Source organism: Urocampus carinirostris, chromosome 17, assembly GCF_059441175.1.
Source record: "Urocampus carinirostris isolate Australia breed hairy pipefish chromosome 17, RoL_Ucar_1.0, whole genome shotgun sequence".
Classification (NCBI taxonomy): domain Eukaryota; kingdom Metazoa; phylum Chordata; class Actinopteri; order Syngnathiformes; family Syngnathidae; genus Urocampus; species Urocampus carinirostris.
Genome location: NC_142365.1, coordinates 16,120,064 through 16,133,934, shown reverse-complemented (window position 1 = coordinate 16,133,934; position 13,871 = coordinate 16,120,064). Strand labels below are relative to the sequence as shown.

The window sequence follows — 13,871 nt, the reverse complement described above, 5'->3', positions numbered from 1 at the left end:
CTTTTGTCTTTTATTAGCATATTTGGTATTGGAGTCATCCAAAAGTAATTGAAAGTAATCCAGTTAAAGTAACCCTACCCAACCCTGGGTATTAATAATACCTATGGGATTTTGGAGGATTCGGCAACCATGCTGGAGGGGCATGTGGAGAGGTAGACGCCCATCATATGCATAGGTTCTGATTTTATCGAAAATACAAGATAACTGGGAGAATCGTGGTATGATTTAAAGAAAATTGTGGGATAAAAGGTATTCAACTTTGTGATAGCATTCTGCTTTGCAGGGGGAAGGTTCACACGGTTCACTAACTTCACCTCCCTCCAATGAACTAAACAGTGTTAACCAGCACATCTGAATTTGCACACAAGAATAATTTATCAATGAAATATTACCTGTTTGCAATCAAACAATTTCAGAATATGTGCATTAAATATGATGCTTTAATTCAATTATTCAAAGGGACAGTGTGTAACATTTAGATAGATAGATAGATAGATAGATACTTTGTTCATCCCCGAAGGGAAATTCACATTTCCAGCAGCATCCCTGAGCTGAGAACAATCGAGAACAATCGAAAATAACACGGGAGCTGCTGGAGTGGCTGCCATTCGTGACGGCGCCGGAAGAAAAGATTCAATTTGAATCATGTACAAACAAACAAACAAACAAACAAAATATTCATGTTTCAATAAGTGGAGTGTTAATAAAATGGGGGGAAAATAATTTCTGATACTGATATAACCAGGTAAAACTAATTTTAAGTTACCTGTCCAAATGAATGTTGTGCCATCTCACCTTTCCCACTCTCTCTCCTCTCACCTTTCCCACTCTCTCTCCTGCAGTTGACTTGCTGCTGCTCGCTCCTGAAACTAATACTTACCTCTTTGTGTATTGTGCAGTCCCTTCTCAAGTTCCTTCATCTTCCTCGTATTGAGGTTTTTGCTTGCCCTCGTGTAGGTTCCAAATCAGGGTATGGTGCAATAATGATATCTACTGGTGGATGACTGAGGTAGTACTGGTAGATCCCAAAGGTATTCAGTGCATTGTATTTGTTGGGAGATTTAGTGCCTCCTATTGATACAAAAATCTTTCATTCAGTAAAAAAACAAAAACATTGATTTGAATACTAAGAAAACGTACATTAATTATCATATCAATGTTAAAAAAAAATCATAGGTTGAGAAATTTGTAATTCTTTTACATAGTGGAATCCATACCTAGTGGTCCACCATGTTTGTCTGGCATCTTTCTGCTCGCTGGGACATTGTTATTTTGTTCACATACAGAAGTGCCGTTTAGTGGTTAAATATACACCTAAGGACTTTAAGGTGATTGAGTTATCAGGTGGAAACTTGATATCTCTTATTTGTGAAACAGACATTTTGGAGTTACCTTGTCAAACTCACACAGCAGCTAAAATCATCGTCCTACCAACATCTTGATAACAGGTCCATCATCTGATTGGCACACACATTAGTCCAGTATATCACACCAACACTTTATCCCACAACTATCATGGCGCAGCTACAGGACAATAAGATTCAGGAGGGCCCGCCTCGGGAAAAGCCTGATGCCCGCTGCTATCACCCCCCCTAAACAACAGGCCCTGCTGACCGGTTTAATGAATCAACCCTCGTTGTCCCACACTGTCATATAAATGTTTGCCATTCTGCTTTTTTTGTTATGTTATTTTCCCCCCCAGTTGAGTCGGTGGAAGTGAATTTAACTAAGAGGACCAATAAATCAAATCTAATCTTAATATTTGTTGGGTCTAAAACGAACACTGAAGTGTGGGAGAGCTAAAAAAATATTGGCTAACCGTAGAAGAAAATGCACCAGGCAACGACTTAAGTTTTTTAGCCAGTTGCAACCAGGGAGATGAGATCTTTCCATATTGTCTCGCTCAAATCTCGATCTCAATCATCCCCCGTCTGGTTCTGTGATTTATTGAGATCGCAAGACATGGAAAAGTACTGGTATGTTGAAACAAAGACAAAAGACCACCCCCTGGAAAGTACCAACACCTTCAAACAAAGACAAGAAGACTAGGAGATGGCCAAAAGGAACATCAGACTGATTAGAAATACACACCTTGAGTAAATATGTTTAAGCCTACTTTACAATATTAAAACTAATCGTGTATTTTATGAATTTCTTTTTACCACTAAGAGGCGCTAAATAATAAATAAAGTCCCTTTTAAAGCTCTGTAATGGCCTAACTATCCAGTCCCTTTTCATATTTTGCAGTCTGCTTACCAAGTGTGAGATTGTTAACCATGGACATCATTTTATTTCAACATCATTCATGACACATTTTCAACCATAAACCGGAAACCAACAGGGTGACTTCAAATATTTGATTTCAAAAACAAAAACAATGCAGAAGGAAATGCACAAAACAAAAGGAAAAACTCGAACACCTTCTCTCAATCGTCGGCTAACATTTATCGCTGTCAAGTGGAAGGAATGGCAATTTTCTGAGTGCAGATGATGTCTCCCAGATTCTGCTTGATCTTCAAAAAGAGTCGTTTAAACTCCAGTCCGTCGCCCTGAAGGCACCAAACAGCCAGTTTGATATCATTCCCAAATAGATAAAAGAAAAAACACTCACCTTAGACAGCCTGAAGTCTAGCAGAACCTTCTGGTTCATATTGAGCAAGTGGACTTTGAAAATCAGCTTGTTGTTGCGTTTATCCGTCGTGCTCACCGTCACCTGAGGGAAGGAGAAGAAAAATAGGTCGAAATCATAGGGTTTGTGCACCTTTTTATGGCCAATTTCAAGCACTTTCTAAGGACTTTCAGAGAAAATGTTCCAATTTCTACAGTACCGTTAAGAAAAATAAATTTGGTGTGAATCATGTATTTTGCAGATCCACAAATGTAACTGCGATTTCCATATGCAATTCTTATTCTTGCCTCTTTATCAAGACATGATTTTTAGATCTTGAGTCAATCACAAATATATTTGTTTTTCAGACAAATCTCTTCCCAAAAAGGTGTTTGGTAAAATAACTAATAAGTAGCCTACATTTTCAGTTGCAGGAAGTTCTTCCCATTAAAATTTACCACTGGGAAATGCTACCTTCATTTGTCATGGCCCATAAAAAAATCCATACGAATCCTTGCTGTAATACCTATTTCATAGGTGTGGCATGCATCGGTCCGATTAGGTGAGACCTGTAAGAGTGGATGCCGCTTCATAGAACAATGCCATACAAACTAAAACCAACTGCTGTTAACCACGAGGAAAGTAATGCAATGGCAAAGCGAAGTGTCATTTTCAAGCAGATGTGTTGAGAAACATGGCAACAATTTCCAGCATTTACACTTACACCAACATTCAACATTATTTAATCCTTGAAAACACAACCTTAAAATTCAAGCATTTTCCAAGGGTTCCTATAGTTTTAGGCAAGTTAAATTCAAGACATTTCAAGATTATTTGAATGCCCTTTGAATTCGGATTTATGACCAAGTCGACAAAAAATAAATAAATAAAAACGGAAAAATATACATATATTTCTTGCACACAATACATTGAGCTTCATTCACATTACCAGTCACAGATTTTAGCCATGGCGACTTGTCGGACAGCCATTTCTCATTAAATGGACACTTTTCCATGGTCTAAAGTAGGGCGGCGACAACTAATCGATAAAACCGATTAGAATCGATAATTAAATGCGTTGGCAACGAATTAGATCGTCGATTCGCTGTATCACGTGATTTATGAGCCACCAAGTACGTTAAAATCAATGCAAAGAGTGCATACTATTCCATTGTGACATTTTCCGTTGACGGTCCAAAGGAAACGTCTCTATCCGAAATTGCTATGTGTATTGTGGGTAGACCCTCTGAAAGGCCCGACTGAAACCACATCACCGTTTTGATGGTTCCCTTATTGTGGTCACACGATGTTGCAACAAAAGTAAATGAGTGAGTTATTAAAAAAGACAATTGACGAATGTTTCCAAATCTTTTAAGTTCAAACAAATAGAAATCTTATTAATATATTCACTTTTTTAAGATTCAAAAATTGGATTTGAGACATTTCAATGCTAAATAAAGCTTTATTTTTCTTATAATGAATTCAATGCCTTTTAAGACTTTTCAAGGATCGGCGGGAACCCCGTTTCAGGAAACCCGAGCCCCCATAACCCACGCGAACCCCGAAATCATCAGTCTTACCTGATTGCAACAGGTGAGCTTGTAGCCGAGGGCCAAAGCGCAGCAGGCTCCTTTTAGCGACGCCAAGGACGATTCGGCGTCGGTGGAGGTGAAGAATCGCGTCATCCGCCGCACTAATCGTTGCCACGGCGTCTGCCGACACGAGAGAAAGGTCAATACAGTGAAACCTTGGTTTTCGAACGCCTCTCAGTTCGAACCAAGCGGAGTCAGACCAAAAATTTCGAGAAATTCTTGCTTCGCTGTTCGGTCAAAAAAAACCGGAGTTCGAACGCCGGTAATGCGTGAGTGCGTACGCTACGGTGCGATGCTGAGCGGCGTATGGGTGTTTTAGCCCCTTATTATGCCTCCGAAGAAAGTCGGTGCAAGCAGCAAAGTTGCTACAGGTGAAAAAAGAAAAGTAGTGCGTACAACTGTTGCATTTAAGAAAGAAATAATAGCAAAATATGAAAGAGGTGTGCGAGTGTAATCCTCTCCCCACCGTCTACCTGCGCCTTCTGCTGACCACCACAAGGGTAAGAAATCCTATTCATAATTCTTTTCTTTATCCTTCTTTTTATTCTTACACGTTCATGTTAGCGTAATCTTTCGTACGGAAGATTACGATAACGCGAACGTACAATTAGCCTGGGTTAGCTTTGTTTACGTTAAACATCCAAGTTAAACATTCAGGGTGTTGGAACGGAGCCCAACATTCAGAGTGTTGGAACGGAGCCCCCTTTCCAATGAACCGCTCACACTTGTTGTGGAGACCCGGGTGCTAAATGACTTGTAAACGACCTGATTTTTTTATTTTTACACGTTCATGTTAGCGTAATCTTTCGTACGGATTACGATAACGTGAACGTACGATTAGCCTGGGTTAGCTTTATGTTGATTGTAGTTACTGATTAGGGGAAGGAAATGTGGAAAACAGTGATTACACAATTAATGTACGAGTGTTCACCGTTAAAAGTGCTGCTACAGTGAAAGGTTTTAAAAATAAAGATATATTTTTTACTTCTTAACAGTATAATCATCTTTCGTAATTGCATAGTTAAATGACTATCGATATTTATGTAGACTATTAATATTTTTCATTTATTTTAGTATCTGGCCATTTTGAAGCCGTTAAGAGAGGTGGCTTATACGTGACGGAGGCTTATCCACGAGTATATACGGTACTTGAAGCTGTTCTGGTTTTGCTGGTCATTTTGTTTTGGAAAATAAACAATAATAATAAAAAGGGGAATATATTCTATTAACTCTGCTTTAGCTGAAAAATCCTTTCATATGATACATTTGAGAATTGGACATTTTTTTCTTGTTTGGGTCGCAGCTTGTCATTAAGGAGGAATGGTGGGTCTTCAAGTCAGACCAGTTGAGAACCAATGGTCTCGAGTACTTCTGGAGTGCAAGATTAAAAAATGTTATAAGTGTAATCCAGTTAATATTGTGAACAGATTTTTTTTTTAAAAAAGAGCAGAATAATCCGCCATTTTTATCCAGGATGCACCTGAATGAAAATTTGGGGCCGAAAACGTTCGGTTGAAAAGCAAAAATAAAATACGGGGGGTAAAATCGTAGCTGTATCATGACCAAACTCAGCCCCCAAAGGAAAGCCAGCTTCAGTAGGCTCGCCTCACCTATGACGCAACATCATCTCACAATCTTTATTTTGGAGTTTTATTTTTTTCTTACGGCCAAAAGCAAAACTGTACATTCGGTTGTTTCTGCAGCAAAAAAAAAAGATGTTGGGAATCACCTGACTGGCTCCTGGCGTCCCCAGCAGCTGACTCCCCAGCAGCATGTGCTCGGGTTTGGTTGGCTGCGAGAAACTAACCTGGCCATCCGATTGGCCGATGAGCAGCATGGCTTCCCAGCCTCCCACCGCGAGGTCGGGCTGAGAGCTGGAAATTTGGATCTTGTCCTCACTGCGACCAAAAAACAAAATATCATCAAACTGCTACAGTGCTATGAAAAAGTATTTTCCCTCTTCCTGATATCTGCATTTATTTTGCATATTTATCACTCACTAAGGTTTCAGATCATCAAACTCATTTTAACAGAACACAGAGACAACCTAAGGAACTATAAAATTCGGTTTTGTAGTTCCTTGTAGTTCCGTTTGCAATCATTTCAATGAGAAATCAAAAAGCTATTTTGATGAGCGTTGATATACGTTATATATATTTTTAATAATACAAGTTTATGAGACTCTGGGGGGACCAATGAAAAGCCGGCTACCCGCCAGAGTCTTCTAATGTAAGGGAAACACTGTCTCTGTATCACGATTCCCATTACATGCTGAAGACGTTCCTACAGACACATACAAGCACCCAAAAAGAAAGGAATTCACCTGCTAACCCGGGGTAAAGCGTTTGATTTCTTGAAATTCCCAAGGGGTTTCTTTATTCCTGCCACCCAAAAAATAAAAATTTGATATATATTATATGTTCAAAATTGCATTGAACTTCCATGTTGGGAAGCCAGCTTTTGGGGGACTCACCTTCCGTGAACCAGCCATCTTTCTGAATGGCCTCAATGGTGATGCGGTCCTCGGGATTGGACGCTAATACCTTGGATAACAGACCTTCCCCGCCACAGAAGAAAATAAGAAATAATTGAATACTCCAGGGGCCACATTAGCAGCACAGCAAAATGTTCTTGAAATATTAACCAGGGTTCGTACAACTATTTCATGGCCAAATTCAAGCACTTGTTAAGGACTTTCAAAGCCAATTTTCCAATGTCTACAGTACCATTAAAAGAAGAAATTCAGTGTGAATCCGGTATTTAACAGATCCAAAAATATATCTGCAATTTGTATTTGTGATTTTTAATCTTACGTGTGCAATTATCAAGCTAAATTATTTGTAAATTGTGTTCCCATACAGGAGTTGGGTAAGATGTTGGGTAAGTTGCAGGAAGTGATACATAATCCTTCCACTAATACACAAACGGTAGTGCCCTGTTTGAGTGTAGCATGCAGTTATCCCGTAGGGGGCGATGATGCTTCATAGAATGATGCCATACAAACTAGTACCAGATGCCGTTCATCACGATGGATGAAAAAATGCAATGGCAGAGCGAAGCCGCCCGAGCACAGTGTCTTTTTTAAGCTGACTTCAATTTTTCTTTATCTGTCAAGTCAGACTGCAACAATTTCAAGCATTTACGAGGACTTCTCCCAAAATGCAAGCATTTTTCAAACCTTGAGAATGCAAGAAATTCACGCATTTTTAGGGACTTCAGGCACCCGTACGAACCCTGATTAACCCAAATAACTCGAGAAGAAAAGAATGTGGACTTACAGAGAGGCAGCGGTGATATTTTTTTCCACGGAGACAAGTACGTTTTTTTGCTGAGCCAATCGGAATATTCCTGACAGACTGCGGCAGGTTGGTCCCACGGCAGCTCTGGACACGAAACAAAAACATCAAATTCAACTATCAAAATCAAAGTATTTGCATGACTCGATTCAAATAAAAAGTAGACACATGAGAGTATAGGAGGTGTGTTACCTTTAATGTTCTGTTCAGTTAGAGCCAGTTAGTTTTCCAACATTGTTTTTGGTCTCCTCGTTACAGGACTGTAATTTATGTTCTATCCATGAGTATCATGTTTTGTTCTGCTACAGCTAGTTGATGTTCCAACATCATGTTTCATAGTCAAGTCTTTGTGACGCCCTTAATCACACAGAGTATCAAAAGGCTGCACAGATCAAAGACTATTGCAAGTACTATTTGTTTTGATCTATCTACACACGAGTACATAATATCCCGTGTCATTTACTTCAACTTTTGTTGTTAGATCTAGTTTGCCTTACCTACACAGTGTCGCCTTTCATTTTTTGTTCCGTTGGAAGTAGTTAGTGTCCCAACATACTGTAACTCATGTTCTCATCAGTTTATTTTGGCTACGTATCGGAATGTTTCTTTTGTCAAAAAATGTGTGAGTGTTCAAACATCATGTTGCTGTATTGTTTACAGTCTGTTCACACATACGTACATATCCTGACTCATTCCTTTCATATTTTGTTCTGTTAGAAGTACCGGTAGTTGGTATTCCCTCAGTCTACTGCGTTCCCTTTCATATTTGTTCAGTTAGAGATAGTGTTCTATCATATTTCATATACTCATTAGCCATTGTGTCCACATGTAGGGATTTTATAAGACATATACCTTTCATGTTTTGTTGTTACAGCTAGTTGGTGTTCCAAAATCATGTTTCGTGCTGCTCTTGTATTTTTTTTTTTAATCTATTCACACATACGTGCATACCCTTTGTCATTTATTGTTGGTATATCTACATGTCTTCCTGCGTCTCTCAACCTTAACGTTTTGTTGATTTATCAACAAATGTCGCATCGTCTAACTTTCATATTTAGTTCGGTTGGAGCTAATGTCTGTCCGAACATATCCTGTGTTCCTTTCATGTTTTCTTCAAGGGTGATCCAACCATTTTCTCAACCGCATCAAGCTTTCTTATTTCACTTTCATTTCAAAAGAAACTACTCGCCTCTTATTCACACTTTACAACCAACCATATTGAATGGATGCACGAGATATTAAACGTTAAAAACGTCAATGTTCTTAGCGCGCTGTAGATAAAGTATAGTATGTTTACACATGAACTAGGAAGAGGAAGCCGGATTTTTTTTTTCGGGGTGGATGCTGGGTGACCTCTCACAGCGTCACCACACGCTGGTAGCGGCGGAAAGAAGCACTACAGTAATGTCCTCCTAAAAAGGTGCACAATACCAAACTTGCAGCAATGTCAAAGTATTTTTCGACATCCGGAAAAAAAGGTTTATATCTGCGGATTTTTGTAACTCGAATGTTGGAAGTAGGGGAGCGTCTGTATTCCTTTCATGTTTTGTTCCGTTCAAACATGTTGTTATTAGATGTTTAACCCACATCTTCTTCTTTCATGTTATGTTCATTAAGATCTAGTGACATTCAATTATTCTACCCAATCCTTGCATTTTTCCGTCTTCAATTAGACTGCACGCAAACAGCTTGAAAAACAAATATAAAACCAACGTCGCGAGACCCGGCACACCGTTCGACGACAGTCTTTACCTCCGGCCAGCATGGCCGTCAGCACGATGCCACAAGACCAGATGTCGGCAGGCTGCGCTTTGTACCGGCTCTGGTTCAAGAGTTCGGGCGCCACGTAGGGGAGCGTCCCACACAGACGATTCATGGGACGCTCCTTTCCTTTGAAGCGAAACATGGTGGCCAGGCCGAAATCCGTCAGCTTCAGGTTGTCTAGGAAGCAGGAGGAATGTCGGTCCGAATTCACACAACTGAAGGAAACGTTTTCATCTTACCTTTGTCGTCCAGCAAAATATTTTCCGGTTTAATGTCTCGATGGGTGATGCCGATTCTATGCAGGTACTCCTGCAAAGAGTATAAATGGGAATCAGGGTTCATACACCATTTTCATGGCCGTATTCAAGCACTTTTTAAGGACTTTCAAAGCCAAATTTCCAATTTCTCCGGTTCCATCAAAAGAAAAATATTAGTTTTGAATCAGGTACTTTGCAGGGGCACTAATGTATTTGAGATACATAAAGGCATTTGATTTTTTTCTATCTTGAGCAAATTGTGAAAAGATGTGCTTTTGAGGCAAATATCTCCCTATATACAGGTTGTTGAGTAAAAATGACAGTAATATGTAGTTTACATTTTCAGTTGCAGGAAGTTCTTCCCACTGAGAAACGCTACCACTGCTTTTTTGCATGGCCCATAATAAATGTCCGTCATTGATATCTGGGTTCCTACAACTTAAGGCAAGTTAAATTCAATACTTTTTAAGACTTTTAAATGCCTTTTGAAATCAAATTTAAAACCAAGTCGACAAAATAACACAATTGAAATGGACAAAACTAAAAACACATATTTCTAGCACACAATACATCGTCCTTCATGCACATGAACTGGCACAGCATTTAGCCATGGCAAAAAAAGTTTGACGGACAGCCACTTCTCATTAAATGGACAATTTCCCATGGTCCAAAGTAGGGCAGCGACAACTAATCGATAAAATGGAATCAATAATTAAATGCGTTGGCAACCAATTAAATCATCGATTCATTCTATTACGTTGTGTTACGTGACGTATGAGCCACCAAGAAAGTTAAATCAATGCAAAGAAGAGTGCACACTATTCCATTTCCGAGGATATTCCACTATTCCGTTGTGACACAGGGTTTCAAGCAGGCGTACAAACCCTGGAGAATCAAGAGGATTAAGCCAACACAAAGGAGTTTGTTTACTCACCACAGCAGATACCAGTTGCTGGAAAAATCGGTGAGCGTCTTTCTCGTCCATTCCTACATCTGGCTCTAGAAACACAAATTTCAGTTTTGGGGGGTTAATAAGGCACATATTTTGCCGATTTCAAAACTTTTACAGTACCTGTGAATAAAAAACACAATACTGCAGGGGCCGGGAACCTTTTTGACCCAAAGAGCCATAATAGCACCACTTTTTCTTCCTCCTGCAGTTACTTAAATTGTTGAGGCTGAGTACACACTTTTAATGGCCAAATTCAAGCTCTTTTTAAGGACTTTCATTTTAAAGCAGACTTGTTGAGAAACATGGCAGCAATTCCAAGCATTTTTGCCCAAAATAATGGTTTCAAAACAAGGTGCAAGCAAAGTTCCTGACAAATGTCACAAAATACTGTACTGCAAAAGAGAAGGATACATACGCGGTTTTCTTCTGCACACACAGCGCTGGGCCAGAGAGAAAAAGGAGAGCTTGTGCTGGGTGCATAGTTCCGCCCACCCCTACTGCTCAACAATCAAATTACTCTGGGTGCTTGGCTGGCATTTTGTATGTTTACAGTTTGTTGCATATCTTTTCATCGTAAAGTGTCTCTACAGTGAACATACATTATCTAATGAGCTTCCATATAAAGGATTCCTTAGCGATCTACTGTTATAACCGAGTCTGTTAGTGTGACACGGTGACTGTAAACTGTAGTTGAAACTGTGCCCTATATCTATGTATATCTGTATATAAACTGGTCCGAATCCCATCCAATCTCAGTATTGCTTTGGCTTTGCAAGTCTGAAATTACGCTACTGGAGCAATACAGAGAAAAATTGCTCACCTCAGTTATACTCATGAAAAGAGCCATATCTGGCTCGCCAGCCATAGGTTCTCGACCCCTGCAATACAGGCTTCCGAAGTTCATGTGACTTTTGAAGGAGCCCAATTGTATTACAAACAAAAATGGAGGAAGATATTGTGAAATTGCATGTAAAACGCCAGGATCTGATGACAACTCGTTGCTTTTCCTTAAAGATGGGTCTTTGTTGTTCATTCCACTCAATTTTGGAAACCCCATCAAGTTTTGGTTGCAAGTTGCACGTCTTCTTTCATTGTCGCTTGTAGTCCGAAATGCAGGCTGCTTTGAAAGTCAAAAATTCTTCTGATGTGTATTTTAACAATGTCAGGACGAGTTACAAAGAGCAGGTTCCTGAAACGCAATTACTTTACGCGCAAGGGAAAACTGTAAAATGTTATAGATAACATTTTTAACTCTCCTTTCGTTATAACTCAGTGCTCTCCTGTGTTATTCCTTTACTCCATAAAGGCAAACTACCAATGTCCGCTGACTGCTGAACACACTTACATCACTAACATTGTCACATATAACCATCGGTCCGCCCACAATACTTGCTAAAGGGTGGGCATGTGGAAATGTATCTACAAATCAGATACTGATATGCTGGTGCCATCTCAAGTAGAGCAATGATTTTTGGAGGGGGTATATTCCCCCTACCCTATTGAATCGCATCCAAGCGGAATTTACAACTATAAAATAAGCTACTCAGGGGGCCAGCTTATATGCGCATGCGGTATTTGGTTTTGCGATACACAATACAACAGGTGTCTCCAACATGGTGCCCCCTACGGGCATCTGAAGTCCCAGCGGACCTTTTCTGAAAATAGCTCCCAAGTGCTGGGTCATTGTCATTATGATTTTCAAGTAAGATGATTTTCATTTTAGTGGTTGACAGAGTCTATTCAACCCTACTTTATATAATTGACCCGGTTATAACATGGAAACAACATAGTAATAACATGATAAGTTGTTATTTTAGAAATGGATATCCAACTGGCCCTTTGCGCTAATTGGTAACAAAGTAGCTCTGAAAAAAGTTGGCGACCCTAGCAATACACCATGCTTGTCATTGTAATCCTGTGCAGTCCTTTGAGACACTTGCATGCTCTCCCCGTGCTTGCGTGGGTTTCCTCCGGGCACTCCGGTTTCCTTCCTAAAACATGCATGTCAGGTTAATTGGCCGGTCCAAATTGTCCCTAGTGTGAATGAGCGAGTGAGTTGTCCGTCTCTGTGTGCCCTGCGAATGGCTGGCAACCAGTTGTGGATGTCCCCTGCCCACTGCCCAAAGATAGCTGGGCTGGGCTCCAGCACCCCCGCGACCCTACTGAGGATAAGCGGTGCAGATAATGGATGTATTCAATAGATATTTGCAATCAAAAAGTGTGGTTTGAATTTTTGGCCCTCTGTGCAATTGAGTTTGACACCCCTGTTTTAATGAAACCCTATATTGGGAAGCTTCTATAGAATTCAGATGAATCTGTGCCTCACCAATGCGGTCGAAAAGCTCGCCCCCTGTGCAGTACTCCAGAAAGAGAAAGACGGTCGTTCCTTCCTTGCGATGCCCGAAGAAGCGCACAATGTTGCGGTGGTTCAGCATCTGAAAAATAGTGTTAAAAGAAAATAAAATACCAGCCAAATGAATGAAATCCATTGCGATTTTCGATCAATCGCATCTTACCTTGTGCACGCAGATTTCCTTCTTGACATTTTCTGCACACTCGTTGGCCTGCAAGGTGTCGATGACTTTGACGGCAACCGCCTCTTGCGTTTGGCGATTCACCAGCAGCCTCACTCTGACCACAAAAACAAGAAAACACATTTAGGAGTGCTTAGAAAATACGAAAATACGCGATTTCTTACTCTCCATAAGCTCCTTCCCCGAGCGTCTGTACAAGATCCCAGTCTTGCACAAAAGGCACCGCCATAGTAGAAAAAAGTCCAACATACCAAGCGGGCACACTCTAAAACTCGATCTTATTAGACAACTTTCAAAAAGTTAAAATATGAATGTCATTGTTTTAGCCTTGAGATATTAGGTGACGTTAGAACAACTCTTGAGAGTTGGCAGGGGATTGGCGCGCTTGAGTTTGTGTAAGGTTGACGTCCGGTTTTGTGTTTCGTACTTCCGGTTTACTTCCTGATTCTTATTTTTTTCAATGCTTTATTGAAAAAAAAACGCATACAGTATTCATTACCGTACAGAAATCTTACATTAGAGCAGGGGTGTCCAACTCATTTTAACTCGAACATTTTGTCGGGGGCTGGGCTAGTAGATTAGAGTGAAAGAAAAAGAGAGAGAAAGAAATAAGAGAAAGAGGGAGGGAAAAGAAGAGAGGGAGGGGCGGGACGAATAAAGAGAGAGAGGGAGAACGCGTGAGAAACAAAAGAGTTAAAAAGAGAAGTCGTGAGAGAGGGGGGAAGAAAGGGAGAGGAAGAAAGAAATCCAAAGAGAAATAGAAAGACAGTGTTGTAGAATATAGACTTGCATTTGTAGAATAGATTTGCATACATTTGTTCAGGAGACTTGCCGACATGTAGAAAGACTTGCTTACAGTTGGGAGAAA

The 13,871-nt window shown here is 40.1% G+C and overlaps 1 protein-coding gene across 1 annotated transcript; it reads right to left on the bottom strand.

The window, feature by feature from the left end:
* Nucleotides 1-2,243: 2,243 nt before the first annotated feature.
* chek1 (checkpoint kinase 1) lies at nt 2,244-13,531 on the bottom strand. The gene is made up of 13 exons (XM_088320848.1): nt 13,168-13,531; nt 12,986-13,100; nt 12,796-12,904; nt 10,452-10,516; nt 9,500-9,569; nt 9,249-9,437; nt 7,479-7,583; nt 6,674-6,757; nt 6,524-6,581; nt 5,930-6,098; nt 4,189-4,320; nt 2,612-2,713; nt 2,244-2,549 (listed from the first exon to the last, which is right to left on the bottom strand). Exons 1-13 carry the CDS (start codon nt 13,230-13,232, stop codon nt 2,454-2,456), a joined length of 1,359 nt encoding a protein of 452 aa, XP_088176974.1. The 5' UTR covers nt 13,233-13,531; the 3' UTR covers nt 2,244-2,453.
* Between the last annotated feature and the right edge of the window lie 340 nt (nt 13,532-13,871).

Bases quoted from the DNA above. Each gene is read 5' to 3' on its own strand.
- chek1 (XM_088320848.1), bottom strand. From the start codon at position 13,232: ATGGCGGTGCCTTTTGTGCAAGACTGGGATCTTGTACAGACGCTCGGG. The intron at 12,905-12,985 runs GTAAGATGCGAT...ACTATTTTTCAG, and splicing joins AGGAAATCTGCGTGCACAAG to ATGCTGAACCACCGCAACAT. The intron at 4,321-5,929 runs GTGATTCCCAAC...TCGTGTCGGCAG, and splicing joins GGACGCCAGGAGCCAGTCAG to ACGCCGTGGCAACGATTAGT.